Source organism: Amblyomma americanum, chromosome 2, assembly GCF_052857255.1.
Source record: "Amblyomma americanum isolate KBUSLIRL-KWMA chromosome 2, ASM5285725v1, whole genome shotgun sequence".
Lineage (NCBI taxonomy): Eukaryota > Metazoa > Arthropoda > Arachnida > Ixodida > Ixodidae > Amblyomma > Amblyomma americanum.
The window spans coordinates 104,633,249-104,656,391 of record NC_135498.1 but is presented as its reverse complement, the minus strand read 5'-3'; the positions used below and the strand labels follow the sequence as shown (position 1 = coordinate 104,656,391).

The 23,143-nt window shown below is 51.8% G+C and overlaps 1 protein-coding gene across 1 annotated transcript; it reads left to right on the top strand.

The window, feature by feature from the left end:
- Positions 1-15,959: 15,959 nt before the first annotated feature.
- Positions 15,960-22,666, top strand: LOC144121710 (carcinine transporter-like). The gene is made up of 2 exons (XM_077655058.1): positions 15,960-16,388; positions 21,169-22,666. The coding sequence occupies exons 1-2, from the start codon at positions 16,011-16,013 to the stop codon at positions 22,570-22,572; spliced, it is 1,782 nt and encodes a 593-aa protein (XP_077511184.1). The 5' UTR covers positions 15,960-16,010; the 3' UTR covers positions 22,573-22,666.
- The last annotated feature ends 477 nt before the right edge of the window (positions 22,667-23,143 follow it).

Genomic DNA, 23,143 nt, shown 5'->3' with positions numbered 1-23,143 from the left:
GTGCTGCTGTCTTCTTAATGACTACTCCTTGTCTGGCTTTTGGCCCAACAGCAATACTGCGTTCAGTGAGGAGGCTACTCTGTGCCGAGCAGTGTCAAGCTGGCTATTCAGGCTGCGGCATCGCGTGCGACTTCGGCTGCAGACACTTGTTGCTCTCATTGGTAAAAACTAGTGTTATGCGGCAGCAAGCCAAAGAATAGGTGTGACCAATGCAATGACTTCTATGTGCCTTGTGTGAGAGCTTCGTCATGCGCCACTGGGTGCTTCGTCTTCTCTTCCTTGCACAACAGTACTGCAACACCAGAGAGTTGCCTAGTTGTATGAGGCAGACAGTCACCCACGTGAGCTTATGGCTCCATAGCTTGCAGCGTTACTCAACTGAAGTTGCATATTGGCCACTTAACTGTACTGTTACATTAGCCATAGTAGTCGTGTAAATAGAATTGAGCATCTTAAGTTCGCTGTATAATGATCAGCCAGGATGCGAACATTGAGGCAGAATCGTATTGCTGGTATTACGGTTCCAAACCGCGGAGACCTGCAGAAACGCTGGGCTTCTGCCACTGTGACCTGTGAAGGAAAAATCGTAAGTAGACGCGCATGCCTGCTCTGCCGCTGTTACGGCAGAGCAGGCATGCGTATATATATATATATATATATATATATATATATATATATATATATATATATATATATATATATATATATATATATATATATATATATATATATATATATATACACGCACGCACGCACGCGCGCGCGCGCACACACGCACACACGCGCACACACGCACACACGCACACACACACACACACACGCGCGCGCGCGCGCGCGCGAAAGAGGGAAGATTTCCGCCGCAGCGCTTTAACTCGAAGCGAATTTTTTAAAAATTGCTTACAAGTCTTAAGTGGCACACCCTGTATTCGGTCATTCCAGCTCCTATAGGTGGCCTTTCGTGTGATTTTTAGAGTCTAGATAAGCAGCAGTAAATTCTCATTGGTTATTAATAAGATCCTATGCTTAAGTTTGCCTGCATTACAGGCTCGAAAAAAAGTTTTGTCGATATGAGCATGGAATCACCAGTTCGTAAGTTCCGCAAAAACTGCGTTGAAACTTGCGAACTCAGCTTAGTAAAGTGCGACAAACACTTTGAACTGTCATTTTTTGCGCATTCAATTTCTTGTTCTTTCGGCCCTTGACCGAAAGCGAAACTACTTTAATAACCCGGACATCCTGACGCTATATTTGGTGCCTACACGAGTGCGGCCCTTACCCGCATAAATACGGTATGTGTATTGCTTTCACGCTGATCATATAAAGACACAATTGAAAAGAAAATCGGCAGTTGGTAACACTGGCCACGATCCGCGGCGTAAAATAACTGCACTTACCCATTACAACAGCGACCAAAATCAACCTTTTAATGTTGGGCTGCATCAAACAAGCCAGAGTGATCAAAATCCTTGAGCCTACAATTTCGACTCGTGTTTGGCTGCTTTTTTAGGTAAACAGAAAAGTTTTTCCAGGGGTCTACATTTTCTCACGAAGAAATTCTGTTCGGTGCTCCATAATGTGGACGAAGCTTTACTGCAGACTTAATTGTGCCCTACTATAGTCCATCTGCATCGTACGTTAGTCACATATATGCAGTAATAGACAAGGCAACGTAGCTGTGGATTGAAGCGGCAGCCAAGGGGTGATTCGAGTAATATAGTTGAAATTAGCGCTCAAAATTTGTTTTTGACTAGCGGGGGAAGACGGTGTGATCGAGTGAGCAGACGACAGTTTTCAAGAAGCGTTTGCGGTTTTTCATCCGCATTGCGCATTATATTCGAGAAATGAAGGTATAATTGTAAAGTTCTTGCCATTCATATCGCTATTTAGCAATTATGTTGTGGTCAGAAAGCCGTGCTTAATCTATACCAGAATGGACTGAATCTTGATGAAAAATCTTTGTTTTCTGCAAAGGTCCGCCTTAAAATATAATCAATATACTTCATCAGCTCATTATATAAGAACTGCACTACTTTCATGCAGCTGTGATATGCTACGTTGGTCGCATGAACATAGCACCGAATAGGAATGCATTGACACGGTGTCGTCGCGTCAACAGAGTACGCCGCTGAGACGGGTCATTGGGCTGAAACTCGTTACCAACCTGCAGAAAGCACTTAATCACTGCTTTCCGAACTCTATACGTGTTTGAAGAAGCAACATGCTTGCTGTTTGGAATGTTCGCACATAGTAGAACAGAATATGCTCATTTGTGACCGTATCTTACACTGCAAACCACTGCGATTACACGCGCCGAGCAGAGCGATCACCGGCTCGCCGCTTCAGGAAGAGGCCGCCGCCACCGTCGCTGGAACGACCGACGACGCCAATTTCTGTATTTTTTTTTTGAGGGGGGGGGGGGGGGGGGGTTCACAGAGGGCACTCTACACCGCCATTCACTTAAAAACCGGTCGCAGTCCCTCCTCGGTAGGGACGTCACGAGTTTGAATCTAATAACTGGAAGACTATTAAGTCAAATTTTCACACCGATAAATCCGTCTTTTGACGCCGGACAAACGGCGACATAGTCGGGAAGATCCAGAAAATCAACTTTTAGAAAAAGACCCGCCACGGTGGCTCAGTGGTTAGAGCGCTCGGCTATTGATCCGGAGTTGCCGGGTGCGAACCCTATCGCGGCGGCTGAGCCTTTATGGAGTCAAAAGGCTAGGACGCCCGTGTGCTGTGCGATGTCAGTGCACGTTAAAGATCCCCAGGTGGTCCAAATTATTCCGGGGCACCTCTACGGCACCCCTTTCTTTTTTTCTTCGCTCAGTCCCTTTTTTCTCCCTTCCCTTACGGCGTGGTTCAGGTGTCCGCCGAGATATGTGGGGCAGATACTGCGCTATTTCCTTTCCTCAAAAACCAATTTTCACTTTTTTTTCATAACGATAACTGGACGCTAGTTGAGAGGTATAAACCCTTTCTATTCCTTATTTTGGTGCCGGTAGGGTTTCAGGCGGAATAAACCCGGTAGATGAAGTCTTTCAAAGCGTGCGGGATGAGAAAATCACGCAGGATAAGGTAAGGTAAGCAAAATTTATTGGATCTTTTAAGGAATTCGCGGCTGCAGGACCCGCGTCGTCCTCGTCTCAGGTGGTCCCGGGTCCTGTCCTCGCAAGGTCGGGCCCCTATTCCAGGGCTCCGCTGAGCCGCGCTGCCTCACAAGCGTGCTGCACCAGGGTCCTTTGGACTTTGGGCTCGCTGCTGACGAGCCGGCTCTCCCATTGCTCCGCACTCGGGTCTTCGTGTTGGTGGAATGTTCTGTTGCGCTCACACTCCCACGTGATGTGGTAGAGTGTCGGCACCGCCCCGCACCAAGGGCATGTGGCTCTGTACTGTGTTGGAAACATCTTGTTCAGTAGGTGTAGGTTGGGAAAAACACCCGTCTGCAGCCTGCGCCACCCGGTCGCCTCCTCCATTGTTAGCGCCCTATGTGGCGGTGGGTACCTATATCTCATGCCCCTGTATAGGCCGAGGTGCTCCGCGTACCCCCCGTCGCAGGCCTGGGTGTAGAAGTCGGTTGCCCCGTTCGGAAACTCAACTCGCGAGCGAGGCCGTCCGCCTTCTCATTCTCCTTAATGCCTGCGTGCCCCGGTATCCATATCAGGTTGTGTATGTGTTTTCTATCCAAGCAGGAAGGGTTTGTGAACCATCCTCGAAGAAACGGACGACTATTGAAATTCTACTGCATACACGCTCGGGACGACATCGTTAGCGAAGAGGGCCTTCAGCGCCGAAGCCCGACGGCGTGCAGCTTCTGCCAGCAACCGCTCGAGCCCAACTCCGGAGCCACTCCATCGCCCCCATGAAGTCGTCGGCACGTAAGCTCGGACGCCCCAGCCTCTGATGTATAACCTTAACCATGTGTAATTATTGAATATACCTGTTTGTTTAAACTGAGCCATACGGTGTCTCTTTGCCTCTCCGTCCCGTGTGGACCTGCGCATTATGGGGGTCATCACACTGGACGGAGAGGCAAAGAGACACCGTATGGCTCAGTTTAAACAAACAGGTATATTCAATAATTACACATGATTAAGGTTATACATCAGAGGCTGGGGCGTCCGAGCTTACGTGCCGACGACTTCATGGGGGCGATGGAGTGGCTCCGGAGTTGGGCTCGAGCGGTTGCTGGCAGAAGCTGCACGCCGTCGGGCTTCGGCGCTGAAGGCCCTCTTCGCTAACGATGTCGTCCCGAGCGTGTATGCAGTAGAATTTCAATAGTCGTCCGTTTCTTCGAGGATGGTTCACAAACCCTTCCTCTAGTGTCGTTCGGCTTGGAAGATGAACAGGAGGCGAGCTTGTAGACGATGACAGCAGAGCATAATTTTACAACAGAACAAACTTTGCACTACTTTACTCATCGACCGGGCAGGTTAGTGCCTAAGTAGCATCACATTACATGCTAAGCATGGAGCCCCAGCTCAGACTGGACTGCATCCGTTTACATGTGCTTTTAAGCACTTGATTAACAAAGGACTAAGGGCGGTCATTTCCAGTGGCCCGCCCAAAGCATCAATTCTCCAATCCAAAATAACATGCGAGATGGGGACCACCCCTTTGGGTTGGGCTTAGCCTCGAACCCAGAGTCTGTTAACAATACAAACTAAATAAACAACAAAAACGCCACCACTCTCTCTCAAGTGAGAGTATACACAGGCTCTCTCTTCGGAGCTAATTCACTAGCGCCTGTCTTTCCACATTCTTGGCGAGTACTGCCTGTCCGCCATGACAGGTGTCCGTCGCGGCCCTTCTGGGAAGCTGTGGGTGCCTTCCCGGCGATAGCCCACGACAAAGGGGGGGGGGGGGAGGGAAAGAATGTCGTCTTCGCGGTATCGCATAGCGTCGGCTGTGGTACGGCGCGCTCTGGCCCGCTGACAGCTCCCTTGTCCTGGAATGTAACCGGAAATTGGGGAGGATAAAGCCTGTTTCCCCGGGGCGGCGGCGGGTCCGGTTTTTCTGGTCGTCACTCAAAGAGCATGGCTGGGTAATTGATGATGCCGCTGTCACGGGTCTCCGTCTACGCCGCGCCGTCGAACGTGGATCCTCGTAGCACACACGGAATGTCACACATCTATCTGCTCCCTGTCTGTCTTCGTTGTCACTTGGTAGGGCAAGGAGTATGTGACACGGCTGACTATCACTGTTAACGAGTCTGAGTGTGTCCTTTTCTTTCATGCCATACCTCCTGTGTGAGACCCTGCTGATCATTCGTCCTGCCTGCTCTGATGCTTTACTTATTAGGCTAATGGTGTGGCTGTACTTCCCACTCCTTTGCAGCCACACACCCAGCACCCTTATCATGTCCTTTTCTGGGATTTTCTGCCCCTCTAGACGGACTTCTAGGTCTGCCTTGGTGGGGTGCCTTCCAACCCTCAGAAGCTCTGACTTCTCGGTCGAGCATTTGAGACCTCTTTCCCTGGTGTAGTTCTCCACACAGGAGGCCGCTTCCTGTAGCCTGTCCTGTTTCTCCCCGAGCGAGCCTTGGGTAACCCATACCGTGACTTCGTCCGCGTACATCGCGTGTTGAATTCCCGGTATTCTTTCCAGTTGCCTTGCTAGCCCGATCATTGCCACGTTGAATAGGATTGGTGAGATAAATGATCCTTGGGGTGTGCCTTTGCACGGTGTGGAGAAAGGATCGCTTCTTAGCTCTCCCAGACCGACCGTTGCAGTTCTGTCGCTTAAGAAGGCCCTGATGTAGTTATGAACCCTTCTTCCGCAATTGGTATTGTTGATGCCTTCCATAATGGCCGCGTGGCTGACGTTGTCAAAGGCTCCTTTGATGTCTAGGGCCATGACCACGTTTTCTCCAGCCCTAGGCATTGTGGTAAGGACCTCCTCTCTGAGTTGTAGCAGTATGTCCTGAGTGGATACATTAGCTCTGAAGCCGAGCATGCGGTCTGGGTATAGCCTTTCTCTCTCTAGGTGTGTTTGGATTCTTTTGGTGATTATCCTTTCGTAAAGCTTGCCTAGACACGATGTTAGGGAGATCGGCCTTAGGTTCTCGATCGACAGCTTTTTGCCTGGTTTCGGTATCATGACCACCACTGCGTGCTTCCACTCTGCTGGTACTACATCCTCCTGCCAAAGCTTGTTGAGGTACTGGACTAGTTGGTCTATGGCTTTGTCGCTGAGGTTTCTGATTAGCGGGTTGCTGATCTTATCTGCCCCCGCTGCCGTGTTCTTGGTGGCGGACCTCATCGCCTCAATCACTTCCTCCCTGGTGATGGGCCTATCCATGTTCGCATTCTCTTCGCCTCTGTATTCCTCCTTGTAGCTTTCTACCTGTTCCTTCCCAAAGCATTTGTTCCGGACCTCTTCTAGTAGCTGTTCTTCAGTGCCGCTGTACTGATGCACTAGCCTTTGTATTGATTTGTTGTTTTCCGCTCTGCTTTGGGTTGGATCCATGAGAGCCCCGAGTATCTGCCACGTCCTGGCTGTACCGAGCGTGCCGTTCAGCGAGTTGCTAAACTGTTGCCAGCCCTGTCTTGCCAGTTGTGCTGCGTACTGTTCTGCCCGGTCAGTTACCTCAGCGATCTTTCTCTTGAGCTTCCTATTTAGCTTCTGCCTTTTCCAGCGCTTGGTGAGCCTGCGTCTTGCCTCCCACAGCCCGAGGAGTCTTTTATCCACTTCCGGTGCCTTCTCCGTCCTATCCACTTCCTTCGTGTGTGCCTCCTGTATGCGCCTGAGTTTTTGGCTCCACTCCTCGGCGGATCTGATGTCGCCCTCTAGCTGTGCGCAATGCACCCTAAAGACATCCCAGTCCGTGATTCGTGCCGTGCCGATTTTCCTTTCGACGCCCTTGGCTACCATGCTTGTCCTGATTATGAAGTGGTCGCTTGCTAAATTTTCGTGTAGATTTTCCCACTCCACTTGACTGTTTTCTCTCACGAAGGTTAGATCCGGGCTTGTATCTGGACTCACGCTTCACGCTGTTGCCTTGCCTGGTTGGCTGACTTTCGTCAGTCAGAAGCTCGCATCCCGTGTTCTCTGCCGCCGTGCATATGCCGCGTCCCTTCTTGTCATCTCTAGGGTATCCCGATTTTGGACTTTTTGCGTTGAAGTCGCCTGCTATGACCAGGTTGTTATGGCCTGCGATCTTCTTCACTTCCGCAAAGAGCCTAATCAAATCGCCATTTGTTTGCCTTGGCGGGTTATACAGGTTAACTACGAAGGTGCTTTTGGCTTTCGTTTTCTTCTTGGGAATTATCTCGGTTATTACATGATCTATTTTTGTGTCTTCTATCTGTTTGTGTTCTATTGCCACCACTCTCTTGCTGATTAGCGTGGCAGTGCGACGGCGCTCCTGACATGTGTAACCCCTGAGTGTCGGGGTGTTGTTTGTTTCCTGTAGTAAGACTAAATCTGGTGAGGTTCTTCTAGAATATATGTATTGCTGAAGGAGACCTTGCTTGCGTGCATATCCCCTGCAGTTCCATTGCCATATCTCTAGTTGCTGGCGTCGTTCTGCCATATTTGGTTAGCATTGCTCGTACTGGGGGTTTCGGTGTTGAACCTGCGCTCGTTGAAGAGCCTGTCTCTGGCATCATTAACTGTTCTTTGTGTAGTTTGACTCTATGTAATTTCCAAAGCTTTGCTCTTGCATAGCCACTTTCTGCTGTGTTTGTTGCATTTCGTTGCGCATTCCCTACATTTCGTTGCGCATTTCCTGCATAAGTTTCATTATCGGGTTATCTGTTTCTGTGTTTTGCCGTGTGTTTTCTTCCACCTGGGTTGGTGGTGTGGGGGTTCTTATTGGCACGAAACCTGCCCTGTTCTCTTGTTTTTCCCTAATTATTTCGTTTAGTTGCTTTCTTAGCTGCCTCATCTCCTCGCGACACTGTTCCAGCTCGCTTTAAGGCTGGCGTTCTCATCCAATAATCTTTGGTTTTGTGTGTTTTGTGTATTGTTTATGTCGGAGTGCGGAGCAAAGAGCGATTTGGGAGGACCGTCTCGCCAGCTCACCTGTGTGCCGCCGCCATTTCTCTTCTTTTGTTGCTGCCCCGGCTGCTGCTGCTGCTTGCCCGTGCTGCCCAGGGGTGGGAAGGACTCGTCTCGGTCGTTCGCCTGGTTTTGGTTCCAGTTTCTGCCGCGGCTGCGGCTCCGTGACTTGCTTCGGTCCGGATCAGTGCTCTCGTCTCCGAACCATTTTGGTCTTCTTCCCCGGCTGCGGCTTCGACTACGTCGATTCTGTTGTTGGGGACCCCATCGCAGCTCACTCGCTGGTTTCAGGCGCTGCTTACAGTCCTTTGTGCCCGCCGCGTGGTCGCCTCCACACAACATGCATTTAGGCGTGCACTGGTGTGCTTCCGCTGGGTTTTGGCACCCGCACTGTCTGCAGGTCCTGGCTTCTGGGTTCGGGCAAACGTCCATCCGGTGTCCTTGTTGGCCACAGGTGTAACACACTTGCCTCGTTGGCCGGTATGGGTAGCACCACATTTCCCCGCCGTGATATATCACTTGTTTCGGGAGGGTAGTGCCGTGGAAGGTGATGATGGCTGTGCTTGAGCCGCCTAGCATTCTGGCCGCCAGGATCTTCACCCCTTGCTTGCGTAGTCTAAGGTTGGCTTTAAGTTCTGGAGTTGTTCCAGGGTCCACTCCGTGGATGACACCACGTATTGTGTCCTCTGGTGCTGCTACGTGGGCGTTGACCGCGTAGCTCTTGTCTCCGAACTTAAGCTGCGTGATGTTCCTGATCTTCCGGGCCACCTCTTCGTTATCAATGCTGACGCTTATAATATTGGATCCATTGCGTAGCCGTACAATGAAGTCCCCGGTCTTGCAACCGTGCCCGGTGGCTTCCGCCGTGGCTCGTGCTACTTGGTGTGTCTGCAGATCTTTAACTGCGAGTCCCCTCGGTCGGGGAACTACCTTTAGGTCGTCCTTGGGGAGTGGCGGTAGCCTCCTCCTCGGCGCTCCTCCTTTCTAATTCTTCCATGGCGCAGCTGGCGTCCCATCTGTTGTTGCCGCCTTGTCTAGGGAAGATTTGTTCCCTAGGTCCGTGTTCCCTAGAGCCTGTTGTTTATCCTTTTTGCGTTGCTGTCTTCTCTGCATCTTTGGTCCAACGACCACCCAATCTAGTTCGGTTTCGCCGTTGCCGACTACCTGTGTGCCTTGAATAGTTGGGTTGCTGCTGCCGTGAGTTAGACCGACCGCCTTTACGGGTCCGCCTTGGGTTTGCCGCCCGGGGTTCGCTTAGGTTATGTCATGGATATCCTCTTCCATATTTTGTGGTGTTTCAGCCGTAAATTTGTTCGGGCCGACCGTTATGGGTTGGTTGTAGCTGGGGATGTTCGCTCGGGACATTGCTCCGTTTTCTCTACCTCGGGCCGAGGCCGGGGAGGCCGCGGAGCCCCGTGCTCTTGCTAAGCCTAACTAGGCTTAAGGTTGGGTCGGCCACGTGGGAAGTTCGGGGACCGATAAAAGCCAAGAAATTGGACCCACCAGCTTGAAATTTAGGTCCTCGTGGTTCTTTTCTCCTTTGGCGTCGATTCCAACCAAAAATGAGGTGGTCCGAGTGGGTTAGAAGGGTCAAAAAGTCCCAAAACTGCGGAGCGCATGTGACGTGCGTCCGCCCGTCTCGAGTGCTTGGCAGGAATCCCATCACGGAGGCAAAAAAAACAACAAGAAACTGGGGAAAATGCGCTCCACTCCGTGAATAATAGTTTCTAAATATTACCTAGAGGGAAAGCTGGCGCCACCGTCTATGTGAGTTCTGAAAGAGCCATGAAATAGCTCTTCATTCAGCGTGGAAATGCCGGGAAGACAGCAAGACGCACTTGACTTGACTCTAAAACGTGACCATGACTGCAGGAATACTCATTTTCGCAAATTATATGTTGAAAGGAAACGTTGTTTTGCGAACAGTATGTCCTGTAATAAAAAAAATGTTAGCTGTACATCGCAATAAATGAGCAGAAAAGCAGACAAGCACCCGCCGCGGTGGCTCAGTGGTTAGGGCGCTCGACTACTGATCCGGAGTTCCCGGGTTCGAACCAGACCGCGGCGGCTGCGTTTTTATGGAGGAAAAACGCTAAGGCGCCCGTGTGCTGTGCGATGTCAGTGCACGTTAAAGATCCCCAGGCGGTCGAAATTATTCCGGAGCCCTGCACTACGGCACCTCTTCTTCCTTTCTTCTTTCACTCCCTCCTTTATCCCTTCCCTTACGGCGCGGTTCCGGTGTCCAACGATATATGAGACAGATACTGCGCCATTTCCTTTCCCCAAAAACCATTAAAATTAAAATTAAAAAGCAGACAAGCACCGAATTTGCCCATGGCGAGAGAGGGCTTTCTCTTCATGCAGCCAAACATAGAGAACGGTGGAAAATATTTTTTTTGCGTTGAACAGACACGCTTTTTAGAGCAAATATGCTTGAAAAAAAATTGTTAATTCTTATAATACTACACAATTGAGCAGCTTCTTTTTCTGCATTGTGAAAATAGTAACGTTTCATTGGTGTCGTCTGCTATTGCGTGTCCGTCATAGGATATGTTCGTGCCGAACTTACCCGAGCCCCGGCTTTTCTATGAGCGACTAGTTCGCGCGTACTAAGTGCCGGCTCTCGGCATGTCCTGCCGCGGCGCTTATAGATTTTGCTAAGAAAAACATCAATTAGGAAGCGCAAACTTTTCCGACCACAAGTAAGTGACGGCCGTACGTGTTCATGCTGACAAGTGCAACATGCGGCTATTTGTGTGAATTAATTCATGAAGTGGATGTCGTTGCTGCATGCAATGCGCGGCCACTGCCAGTTTTCGAAATGAATCACGCAATCCTCGGTGGGTACGGTTAACATAAGTTGCGCTGCTCGAAGTACTTAATTTTGCGCCTTTAAAGTGGCTCCGAGTCTCCTACGAGAAATGTGCAAAAGTGGTTATAGCAGCGGACTGTTGTGTTCTCAGTTAACAAAAAAAGCTTGTTTCCTTCTTTCACATTTAAGTATAATTAAATGCATATGTAGCACAGGTTCCCGCTGAGCAAAGCCCAGCTTGCTGCGTAAATGGCTCCTATAGTTATAGTTAGGGGGCATACGGAATAGAAAAGCGTCAGGCCGTGACGTCAAAGAGAAGCGGCGGCGCTGGCGTCAGCAGTGACTTTCATTGTGTATGCAAAAAGCGGGACCGTCAGCATTGGGCGCGCCACACTGCGTGTTTTTGGGCACAATTCACGGCGTGCCGACAAATTGTTCTGCAGTTGGTTATTGTGGTGCGGTTGGTTGTGCGCCACGCTGCGTGTTTTTGGGCACAATTCACGGCGTGCCGACAAATTGTGGTGCAGTTGGTTCTTGTGGTGCGGTTGGTTGGGCCGCAATGCAGAAATAAGGAAGCGGCATAAGTTTCCACGAGTTTATTGCAGTCATATAGGCGCGAAAGCTACAGGCAGGGGCCGAGGAGAGATGTTCGGCGACGGATCGGCTTCGCGGCTAATTATTACCGCCGAGCTCGTGGGCTATTGCCGCCAAGCTCGTTTCACCCCTTGGGTTATTACATTACGTTTCTGCATTAAAATCTAATAAGTTGGTTCGTGTCTCTGACTTCGCATCGTTGATATTCGGTCGCGTGGTGAACAGTGCAAAAATCAAGTAACGCCTGCAACTCGTTCTCATTCTGTCGTGCTCTCAGCGTAAGTTTAGGCGCAATATTCCGTGTGCTTGGGATCGTAAGTTGAACGCAGGAGGTCATTTTCATATGCTTACCACCCGGACAACGTCCCGATCATCACTTCGCGCAAAAAAAAAAGACAAAAAGCTGCCGCCAGCCGCCTTCAGCGTTCACACTGGTGCCGCGCTTGAAGAAGCACCGGACTCGGGTAGTAGCACGCACGACGGTTTTTTCTCTGTTTTCATTTTCGCGAATTTCAACAAGCGTGCTGTTTCAACAACGGTCCAACGACGCTAGGATCTCGACAAAGTCGCGCAGTGTTATTTCCCATATTATTTGAATTTTCATATTGTAGGTCGATCAGAACCTGGCGAACACAGCAAATTCCACGCCAAAAGCCACTCCGATCAAGCAGAATGCGCACTCATGAATAAATTCTGAAATAAGAAGCAAACTTTTATAGCTTTGCAGAGTGAGCATAAATTTCGTTTGGAGCTCGAGGAAGACGTCTACGCATGCACTAGTGGAGCTCTCGGATCGCATTTGCCTTATTCAAAGCAGCTATAGTCCTCATTAATTTCCATGGTGTCCGGAGTGAAGCGGCTCGGTGAATATAGAAGCAATATAGAAGCACTTTACAAGGTTCGTCGTGTGAGTAAGCTGATTCGCGTCGTGCATCACGTCGTCCTATCTTGCACTAGCAATCGTATATGCTTTATCGGCCCATAAGTCTAGAACGGTAGACGATTAGCTCCTCCCCATACCTCGCGCTTTCACCCGCCGTAGCGCTGCGCTGTTACTTGTCGCCAACTAGGAGCGGAGGAGCACCCGATACAGCGCTCCGCCTACTAATTCCGTCTGGCGAACAGGCTGAAAAAGTGCAGAACTATACTCTCCGAGCATCAACAAAAATGTTTCTAACCACAAGCGACGCGCACGCTTTGAAATATTCGCATACACAAGTTGGTTTCGAAGGCAGCGTTGCTTGGCGCAGTGTAGGTGTGCTGCGTTTTGCCTGCATCCCGTGTCGCTGCCGACCGCAGCGCCACTTTTGTTTACAAATATGAAGCTCGTTTATAGGCCAGGAATCGTCAGCTCAAGACATACCAGAGTCACAACCTCATAAAGCTCATCCGATGCCTCCCCGCAGGAATTCCTCGAGGAGTTTCGTGATCTCTACTTCCCCGCATATTCCTCCGCAGACCGCCCTGACTACACAGGATTCCCCAACGACCTTCTCGACCAACCGATCACCGAGGCGGAAGACACGGTAGAAGTTCAGCGCCTCACACGTCCTCAGCTCCTGGCCCCGCTGGAGTGCACAACAAGGCACTCCGCCACCTCGATTTCTCCTCTGTCGAAGCCCTAACCGACTACTTCAACGAATGCTGCAGGGGCTGCGCGGCGCCTTCCCACCTCGGTGGAAAGACGCCAAAGTAGTCTTTATTCCTAAATCCGGCAGCCTCCGTTCGATCTCTCTTACGTCTTGTGTGGGCAAGCTCATGGAGCACGTTCTCCAGACCCGGCTCAGCCGGTATCTGGAGAACAACCTCATGCCTTCGTGCATGTTTGGTTTCCGCGTAGGGTTATCCACCCAGGACGTCTTTCAACAACTCAAACAACACATCCTTGACCCACCAGCGGGTGACACCAAGGTTATCCTCGGCGTCGACCTAACAAAAGCTTTAGACAACGTTACCCACGCAGCCGTACTAGAAGGCCTCCACGCCCTAGGCGCAGGCCCGCGGTATGTGCACTACGTCCGCGATTTCTTCTCCGAACCTACCGCCGCACTCACCCTGGGCGGCCACCGGCTCCCCGGCGGCTTACTGGAAGCAGGGAGACTCACCTCAGGGTGCAGTGCTGTCTCCTATCCTCTTCAACATCGCCCTTCTCTAACTTCCCCGCGAACTCGCTCAAGTTCCCGATATACATCTGAGCATCTATGCTGACGACATCACTATCTGGGCCAATCGACATCGCTGTCTGGGCCCTCAACATCATCGACTGGTACGCTCGTGCGCGCGGCGTAGACTGCTCCCCTTCAAAATCAACTTTTCCTCTACCGCCCCAGGCCGCACGACCCCGCAAACCCTCCCATCTCACTCAGGCTAGGGAACCTACCCATTCCCCTAGTCTACAAGATTCGCATCTTGGGCCTCGTCCTTCACTCCCACAGCGCGCATGGCAACGCCATCCAAGCTATCCAGACCCAAACCCAGCAAGGCACCCGTCTCATTCAGCGCGTGGCGAATCGGCGCGCTGGTCTGCGAGAGCGGAACACTCTTCGCCTCACCCAAGTTTACATCACGATCCCCACGACGTACTCATTCCCCTACCTCCCCTTTAAAGCAGAAGAAGCGGGACCGCATCAACGCGCTCCTCAGGCTCTGCACGGAGGTCGCCCTCTGTCTACCTCCCAGCACCTCTACTGCCTGGCTCTTCAACCTCGGTAGTTACAACACGTTTGCGGAGCTGGCAGAAGCCACCCTAACAGCACAGCTGACTCGCCTGTCGGGTACCACGGCAGGCCGCACTCTACTCTGTCAGCTAGGCATCACCACGATCACCCATCCTACCGAGGGGGTTCCCCTACCTCCAGACCTACGCTCCCATCTCATCATCCTTCCAATCCCTAAGAACGTGCACCTCGAGCACGACGGAGAACACAGGGCAGACCGCGCCAAAGCCCTGCACAAGCTGTACGGCGACAGTTTCGAGGTGGCCTACGTGGACGTGGAAGAGTACTAGCCAGGCTCCCGCATGGCCCTCGCCGTCGCTAACAATCAGGTCTGATTAATCGCATCAAGCTCCATTACAACACACTGATTCAAAATTGCAGAGGAAGCGGCCATTGCGCTCGCTCTGTTCTCCACCTCTGCCACCAAAATTCTCTCCGACTCAAAATCCGCCCTATCAAATTTCGCCAAAGGCCTGAGGTCCCGTATCGCGGCTCGACTTCTACTCTTCTGGCGCCCAACCCGCCCTGTACCCCTTATCTGGACCCCCACACACGCAGGCGTCCCAGATAACGAGGAGGTCCACTCCCTAGTCCGTGGTCTCACTTTCTGGGCCGGAGTTGGACCCCCTCCGCCATCCCAGGAGCGTCTGATTATCTTCATAGATATTCTTACCCTCTACCGAGATACCTGGCGCGTTTACGCCCCGCCGGCTCCACCCTAACCCAGGCCTCCCACTGGCGCCGACGCCAGACCCGTATTGCTCCCTACCATATTCTCCTTCATGCCAGCTACACCGACCAGTTCCTCGCCTCCTGTAAGCTCTGCGAGAAACCGGGAAACTTTCTTCACGTCCTCCTCACATGTCCTACCTTCCCACACCCTCCATCCCCAACCACGGCGGAATCATACTGGGAGATTCCCCTGGCCAGCTCCGCTGCTGCTGACCAGCGCCGGGTAATTACCGACGCCTTGAAGCGAATAACGCTCCAAGGGCTGTCCGCTTCAGGGCGTCCTAAGACGGGCTACCGCCGATCCAACTCAGACATAATCTGGGTCCCTAGCTGGCCGCCAGGGTCTACGAGGCAATGAGGTCGATGATGCGGCCACTCGAGCGCATACACACAGGACTCCTCCTAGCTCTCCTGGCTCAGAAGCTCATCAACCGCCTTTGCAGTTCTGCAAAATTTTAATTCATTATTGCGACAGCCACCGCCTCAACCCGACCCCTTTCAAGGGGCTGAGTAAGGCGGAGGAGCGAAATCTGCGGCGCCTGCAGAAAGGAACTCTTCTCTGTCCTGCCGTAGTGAAACACGTTGATCCCAACATAGATGGGCACTGCCAGCACTGTGGAGAAATCTGCGATATCTTTCACATGGTGTTGGCATGTGCTCAGAACTCTCACCTTCCCCCTTCCCCTACACCTACTCGACAGGCATGGCAGACTGCCCTCCTCAACTGCTCCACACACGAGTCTCGAAGGGCCCTGGTGAAGCGGGCGCGAGACGGGGCCTCGTCGTGCGGAGATCCGAACTAAGCATATCGACCACACAGCTGGGTCTTCTGATTTTCGAACTCTCTTTTTGAGCATTAAAATCGTTTTTCTATCACCACCACCACCACTACCAAGGGCTGTCCTTTGCCCTGCAAGGGCAGCCCCATAAGGGTTGCCTCGTGCCATGTCAGGGAGGTTTGCCTTTCTGCATTGCTTGGCAATAAATGTTTGCACCACCACCACCACTTGGTCTGCTTCGGGAATTGGCGCTGCTAAAAAGAAGAGAAGAAAGGCCCACCTTTCGCACCGGCTCGTGCTTCGTGCTCTCTGAGAAGGCAACCCTGAGCACTGCGTTGCGACACACTCGCTCCTTCGCCGAGGCAATCGAGCGGAATGGACGCCAGTTCTTGCGCTGCCAGTAGCTATGCTAGCTCGACAAAGCGGGCGAAAGAGGGCAGCATCGTCATCGAAGACAGCCTCCTCGACGGCTTCGTGCCCCAGTATTCGTTGGCCGGGATCCAGGAGAGCGTCTACATCGTACTGGGCCACGGTGCCTACCAGCGCCGGTTCCTGACGTGCGGCATCCTGTGCGTAGCTGCGGCGCTGTTTCAGTTCCTGGCGTACCAGCTCATCGGCCGACCCGTGGACCACTGGTGCCAACCACCCGAAGGCTTGGCCCATTTGTCTGCCGAGGCCTGGAAGAACTTGTCCATTCCGGTCGAGGCTGACGGCAGCTTCAGCCAGTGCACCATGTACGACCCATCGGAGCTGGTAAGCACCTGGTCCCACGGCGTTATCCAGCCCGCTCAGGTGGAACAGCGTTTATTCGGTACGACAAATGACATGGAGCCTGGCTTCACTGAGTGCGCATATTTTGACGAGAGAGCGTTAAAAGGCAGAAAATCCGGTGCCGGCGTTGTGAGCGAAAATTCACGGCATGGCTCTGGCAGGTGGTCCCCAGAGAGCAACATAGAAGGCAGGTGGGCCGCAAGGTCACGTGACCTCAAAGCATCTCACGACTTGCCTACCGGGTAGTGAGCAAACTGGCCACTGTGGCAGGTGCTAGTTAAATTAATAATTGGTCGCTCAGGACGAGCAACCTGGGTCGCACAAGGCTCACCGCTGGGAGCACCTGCCATCGCAGGGCAGTGGCGCATCGCTTAACCGCTGCACCACTGCGCCAGGAGCAGCATGAGGTCTCCCAGATCTAAGAATTTAAGAACGAGGAGGAGTGACATCGACAACACCACACGACGACAGTTTGGTAAAATGGTTTTATGAGATGTTTGAAGGAAGCCCTCGCAGTAGTCTTTCGCTGGGATATGAAAAGCTCACAGAGTTCACAGCGTGCAGTAATGCAATATTTGTTACTGCTTGAATAAACGAAAGCAAAGTAGATGAATGCGGAAGAGGTGTTATGCGTGTCTCCTGTCCTCCTCTGCATGCCCTGGACAGCCGTGGTCATACTGCACTCTAGTGATAACAACGACTGCATGGTATAGCACTGTATGCATAGGGTTTAACGCTATGAAGCTGCGTGTGGCCTATAATGAAAACTTATACTCTGCTAAAAAACAAGGTAGTTGTAGTTTCTAACAAAACAGGTAGTACAACTGTGTCACGCGTTACTACCCTGTTTGTAAGTAAAGTTGGGGCTATAAAAATTTCATCATCATCGTTATCAGCCTGACCCCGGGCACGGCAGGAGAAAGGCCTCTCCCATATCTCTCTAGTTAACCTTATCCTGTGCCAGCGGCGGCATCCCCAAAGTCTTCTTAATCTCATCTGGCCACCTAACCTTCTGCCACCCCCTGCTACACTTCCCTTCCGTTGGAATTTATTCTGCTGCCCATAAGGACCATCGCTTATCTTTCCTCATTACATGCTCTGCACAAACTCATTTCTTACTGGAATAAGCATTTACTAGCCCCGTAAAAAAGTAACAGGCATTAATCCCATTAGCAATAATTAGTAGCAGGCACGAGCTTTTTCAATGCGTAAGCACTACTTGGCTCATGCGTGGCATTATCAGAAAGTGTTAACTGAAAGTGTGGACACTTGCCAGAGCTTACCCGAGTTACTCGGTAACGCGGCTAGTCGGCAGTAACTAGGGTAAGCTCGAGTGTTCGGAGGAGCGCCGCGCAAGCTGCTGCCAGTAGTGCGTGTCATAAGGACTCGCCACCACTAGGAATGGACTCGCCACCACCTGTGAGCTAGAGAATGACCAATTCTGCGTATATGGACATTAACCCACGGAGCTCGGAATGGTGTGCGCTATGGTGGCCAACGCGAATTAAGTTACACAAACGCACGAACCAGAAACGCAACAATGTTTTCTCATTCACAGCACGTAAGCAGACTTAAGCGCCCCCGGTATTTTTTTTACTATAGTAACCGACACTTGAGCACGAAAACCTCGTTTGCTGCATACACTCTAGCCTAGCAAAGTATGCACCGCAACCTGGCACACGCAAAGACAAAAAGTGTCCAGCCCATGCAAGTAACTGAAGACGGACATTTTCACATGTTATTGTTTTAAATGAAGGTCACAATGCTTAAAAGAAAAGCTTCGTAAACTATATACTTGTCGCGCGTGCTGCTAGGTCCTTACCGCGGTGGGTTGGCGTAATACATTTTATTATTCTAAAAATAAATTTGATCAGTGCCCAACAAAAATGATAGCTGCTAACGGTGTGACCACCGCTACCATTCTTTATCAGTGGTAGAGTAGAAAGCATGACAGGCAATGATATCAGGCCAGCAACGTCAGTTTGGGCCAGTGGATGTTACCGGCTACGTGAGCTAAGATACTATCCTTAGTTATGAAACTGCGAACGCAGAAAGGTAAATATTGCGAAGCGCATGGCACTGAAAACATATTTAATTGAAAAACCACTCCTCTGCAACAGTATCTGGGTCGTTTACCTTCTGCAACTTTTAAGCGTTAAACGAACGATTACCAACATGGTAGTAACTTGAGACCAAATTAACGTAGTACAACGTACAGTAAGTGACGATTTTTACTAACCCTACGTTTCAGAGCGCTGTAAATACCAACAATTAACGTAGTGACAACTAGAGTTATACTAACAGCTGAACTTACTACCTTTTTTTTTCTACGCGTGTAGCGGAGGACTCCGGATTGATGTCGACAGCCTGTGGTTTTAACGTGCACTGACGTCGTACTGCACACAAGCCTACTTCCATGTTGCCTCCATCGAAATGTGGCCGCCGCGGTCGGCATACGATCCCGCGACCTTCGGCTCAATAGTCGACCACTAAATTCACTGGGCCACCGCCACGAGTTCATGACAGACCACCCGCAGAGAACATTCGTTAGGTTAGGGCAACCTAAAAGGACATAAATTATGGTGAGGCATGATAAATAATAAAAATAAAAGAGTATCTCCCTGTGAACCTAAAAGAACAATCGTCTTTCCTTTATAGTCATTTTTATGGAGCGTATGCCACGCGCTCCTTTCACCTTTTGGAATAATCATGCTAATAGTAGCCCGCCAGTCAGGTAAAAAAAGAAAGAAGTGAAGGAAAATAGACAACACCCGTCATGTTGGCAAGGTACGCGTTTTCGGCTTATCTGCAGAGAGTAGGTTCAAATGGTCACAATAGTTCAGCATGAATTTAAGTTGCCGTTCATTCGTTTTACGAGCTCCTTCACCGCTCTAAAATTTTCAGCTCATTCCATCTGTTCGCTAGATTTCAGCCATGCTAAGCTTGAAGCAAGGCGACAAGCCTATCGGCTCCTTCGTTTCATTTTGATTCAGCGGGGGGGGGGGGGGGGGGGTATCTTCCTTCGTTAGTAGCAAAGAGTGAGGAATCCTAGTTCTTCATAAAACTTCACGAGCGTCCATGGATTACAGCAAATAAGTTAACATTGGAGACAAAGCGAGCAAGCTGGAAACTGGCTCTCTTTGGGGTACCGGCAAATGCTTATCCTTTCGCGGACGCAACACAAGCATTTTACACCTGCTCCACGTTGCCGCCGAGCCAGCACTGCGCAAAGCAGCGCGCCTTAAAATTCGTTAACATCGGAGAAACATACTTGCAGTTACAGGCGTTCACAGGTAGCATGTCCAGCTTCCAGCCAGAGCCAGGGTTCGATCACGCGCTCGAACGAAATTTAATTTTTTCCGAAACGCTGTCCTGGCTACATCGCTCAAAGCGCATCCACCAGGAAAGGGCTCAGGAGGTTTCATAATTAAAAAAATTGGCTGTGGTTTAGCTCTGGTTAAACCTGGTTGAGTTGCGGAAGCTTGCTTAGCTTTCGCCTTAGAATTTAACTGTTCCGAAGCAGTAGAGCAACTAGATTCAGATATAGACTCTTCGTCGGTAACTTCCATGGCGAGATTGATCAACCAACGCGTAGCGCACCGCTATATATCGCAGTGAAGCCGCCACGGAGCGAGAGCAAGGCAAGGAGGTCGTCATATCAAATGAGACCACCTGATAGGCGAGGCCATAGAGCTACTACTACCAACACGGCGAGGCGCCGGCTCGGGGGCAATGGCACACGCGACGAGCGGCTTCCTTCTAGGTGCGGCGGGGAGCAAGCTGACGTCACGCGTCGTCATAGCAACGGAGAGAGCTGACGTCGCACCACCTGCCAAGCGCAGCGCCGTCTCTGGGGGGAGCACGGCATACGCGACGGGCGGTTAGACCTGGCGTAGTATTGCTTTCGCAGTAAAAAATGGCCGTGGTTTAGCTCTAGTTAAACCTGGAGTGACGCGATAGCTACAGCTGGCCGAGTGGAACTCGCTCAGTCGAACTGCAAAGTCAGTCTTTCGCTGCTCCGTTTCGCTGGGCGTTCCTTCTTCATCTTCGTCCCTAGACGTGGATTCACTCTCTTCCCCTCTCCACTCCCTTCCCCCCTCCCCACTCGGTTTCGCCGGCGCGCCGCGCCTCCGGCAGCTGCTCCGCACCGCGTGACCAACCACGTGATAAGCCACGGCACCGCCACGGTGGTCACGCTGAAGGCTTGAAATGCTAGCGTAATGTAGCTATCGCTCAAAAAAAAAAAAAAATGGAGGGAAAACTTAAGTTCCGCGTTTTGGGTATGGCGTGACAGCGTAGTGGGTTAATTCCCATATATGCACAATTAAGGTCATTCTCTCCTTTACATTCATTGACCCCTGGTAGTCCCCATACCACTCCCGCAGTGGTGCAGCGGTTCGGCGATGAGCTACTGCCCTGCGATGGCAGGTGCTCCCAATGGAGGGTCTTGTGTAACCCTGGCTGTTCTTTTCGAGCGACCAATCATTAATTTAACTACCACTTGCCACGGTGGAGTTTGCTCACTATCCGGCGGGCAGGTTGTGATGACGCTGCAAGGTGAATGACCTAAGTTGGCCACCTACCTCCTATGTTGCTCTCTAGGGACCACCTGCCAGAGCCACGCTCGTGATTTTTCGCTCGCAACGCCGACATCGGATTTTCTGGAGAACGGGGGCTTTAACGCTATCGCCTTAATAATTCTGGTGTCAAAAAGTGCGATGTTCCCAATGTGACATTCTTGAGCGTTTCTCGCGGCCTGCAGGACAGCCTCCTGGAAAACAGGACAGCCGTGCCTTGCCACAAATGGGACTACGACATCGCCGACAAGAGGGACAGCATCGTGAGCCTGTTCGACCTCGTGTGCGAGCGGCGGCGCCTGTACGACTTGTCCTCCCTCTCATACGTCGTGGGCTACACATTCTTGGCGCCCGTGGCTGGCTTCTTGTCCGACCGCGTGGGCAGGAGGCCCGTCCTGCTGGCCTGCGCCTTCGTCCTGCTCCTCTCCTCCGTAGGCACCAGCGTGGCTGCCACGTACGCTTCCTTAGTCGTCACCCGCATCGTGGCCGTATCGGCTGGCTCCGCCACATACATCCTCACCTTCATCCTGCTGCACGAGGTGACCGGGAACGCGTGGCGCTCGCTCTTCACTCTGCTCCACACTGCCGTGGCGGCCACCGTGGTGCCGCCGCTTCTGCACGCCGTTTCGCTGCTGGAACCGCGCTGGCTGCTCGCCCAGGGACTGCTCCTCGTTCCGACGGCCATGAGCGCCACTTGGTGCTGCCTGCAGGAAGAGTCACCCGTGTGGCTCCTCACCACGGGCAACATGCGCGACGCCGAAGTTTCCATCCTGAGAGCGGCCCAGCTCAACGGCGTGGACATGAACAAGGCCAGGGCAACCCTCACAGTGATCATGACCCAGTTGGGGAAGATAGACCGCAGCCACTCATCCGCGGCCTCCACATCCGCAGCGGAGGGCATCATCGAAACGGTAAAGATGCGCCGTCGTGCGGTGTCTGTCTTCATCGCCAGGTTTACGCTGAGCGCCCTCTACTTTGGCGTCTTGGTTAGGGACAGAGCGACGGCTCTCCGCTGGCATGCGGCGCACGTCTTCCTCTCGACTGCCTACTACGCGGCCACCTACTGGGCCATGACCAAGTGGGGCTTGCGCGACACGCTGGCCGCGCTGCTCGCCGTCGTGTGCAGCTGCGCCTTGGCCGAGGCGGCGGTGATCAGCAGGGACTACAACCCGGCCGTCCCCTTCGTGCACGCAGGCATGAAGGTTGCCGTGTCGGCTGCGCTGGGCGTGGCCCTGTGCTACGTGGGAGACATCTTCCCCACGCACATTCGAAGCATCGGCGTGAGCCTGTCCATTTTCTTCGGTGGTGCCGGAACGCTGTCCAGCGTCTCCCTCATCACGCTCGCCGGGCGGAACGCGAACGCCGCCTTCAGCATGTTCGCGGCATTCACGACCCTGCTGAGCATCGTGGTCGTCCACTGGCTGCCCGAAGTGTTCATCGAGAAGCCCAAGAAAGCTGCCCCGATTCGAGCTATGACCGAAATGGAGCGGAAGGAGGAGCTCAAAAAGTCGCTCTCGTTTTTCGCGGGGCAAAAAAAGCGCAGATCCCAGGAGCGACAATCGAGGCTGACGAATGCATCGGCCCCATGATACATCGGCCTGTGCACACTTGAGTATGCTCGGCGTCTTAAACTGAGACTAAAAAAAATGTATAAACCAGTTTTCTAAGTTAGCAGGGAAAAAAAACAGCGACCCCACATGATAATGAAATTTTTATGCATTTCTGCCTTTGACGAAAGAATGAATTTGCCATGATATTTGCGTAATAATAAAAGATCTAGCCAAAAGCGTTCAACTAGGAATTGCTGATTCCCTGCTTTAGAGTGGCTGCAGCTGATCTGCTATACACCGAGCTTTGTCTCGAGCAAATGCACAAGCTGTTCAGCACCGCTTGCGATCGTCGCCGCTAGAGCATATAGCGTACGTAGCTCGAGCCAGCAATGCTGCGCGTTTCTCTGGCAATACTGCGTCGGCAGGCAACAAGTTTCCATAAAGAATAGCATGATCATATGAGTACGTTTGTACATTGCTTGCTGGTGTGGTGGTTTGCCTACTTGTATTGCTTGCCTGAGCACCACTTAGCGCTACGGCAGATTTAGAGACCTCTTTTTATGGCTGTTGATTTCCACGTTTTGTGGTGCTCCTATCTTTTGCCTTGCAG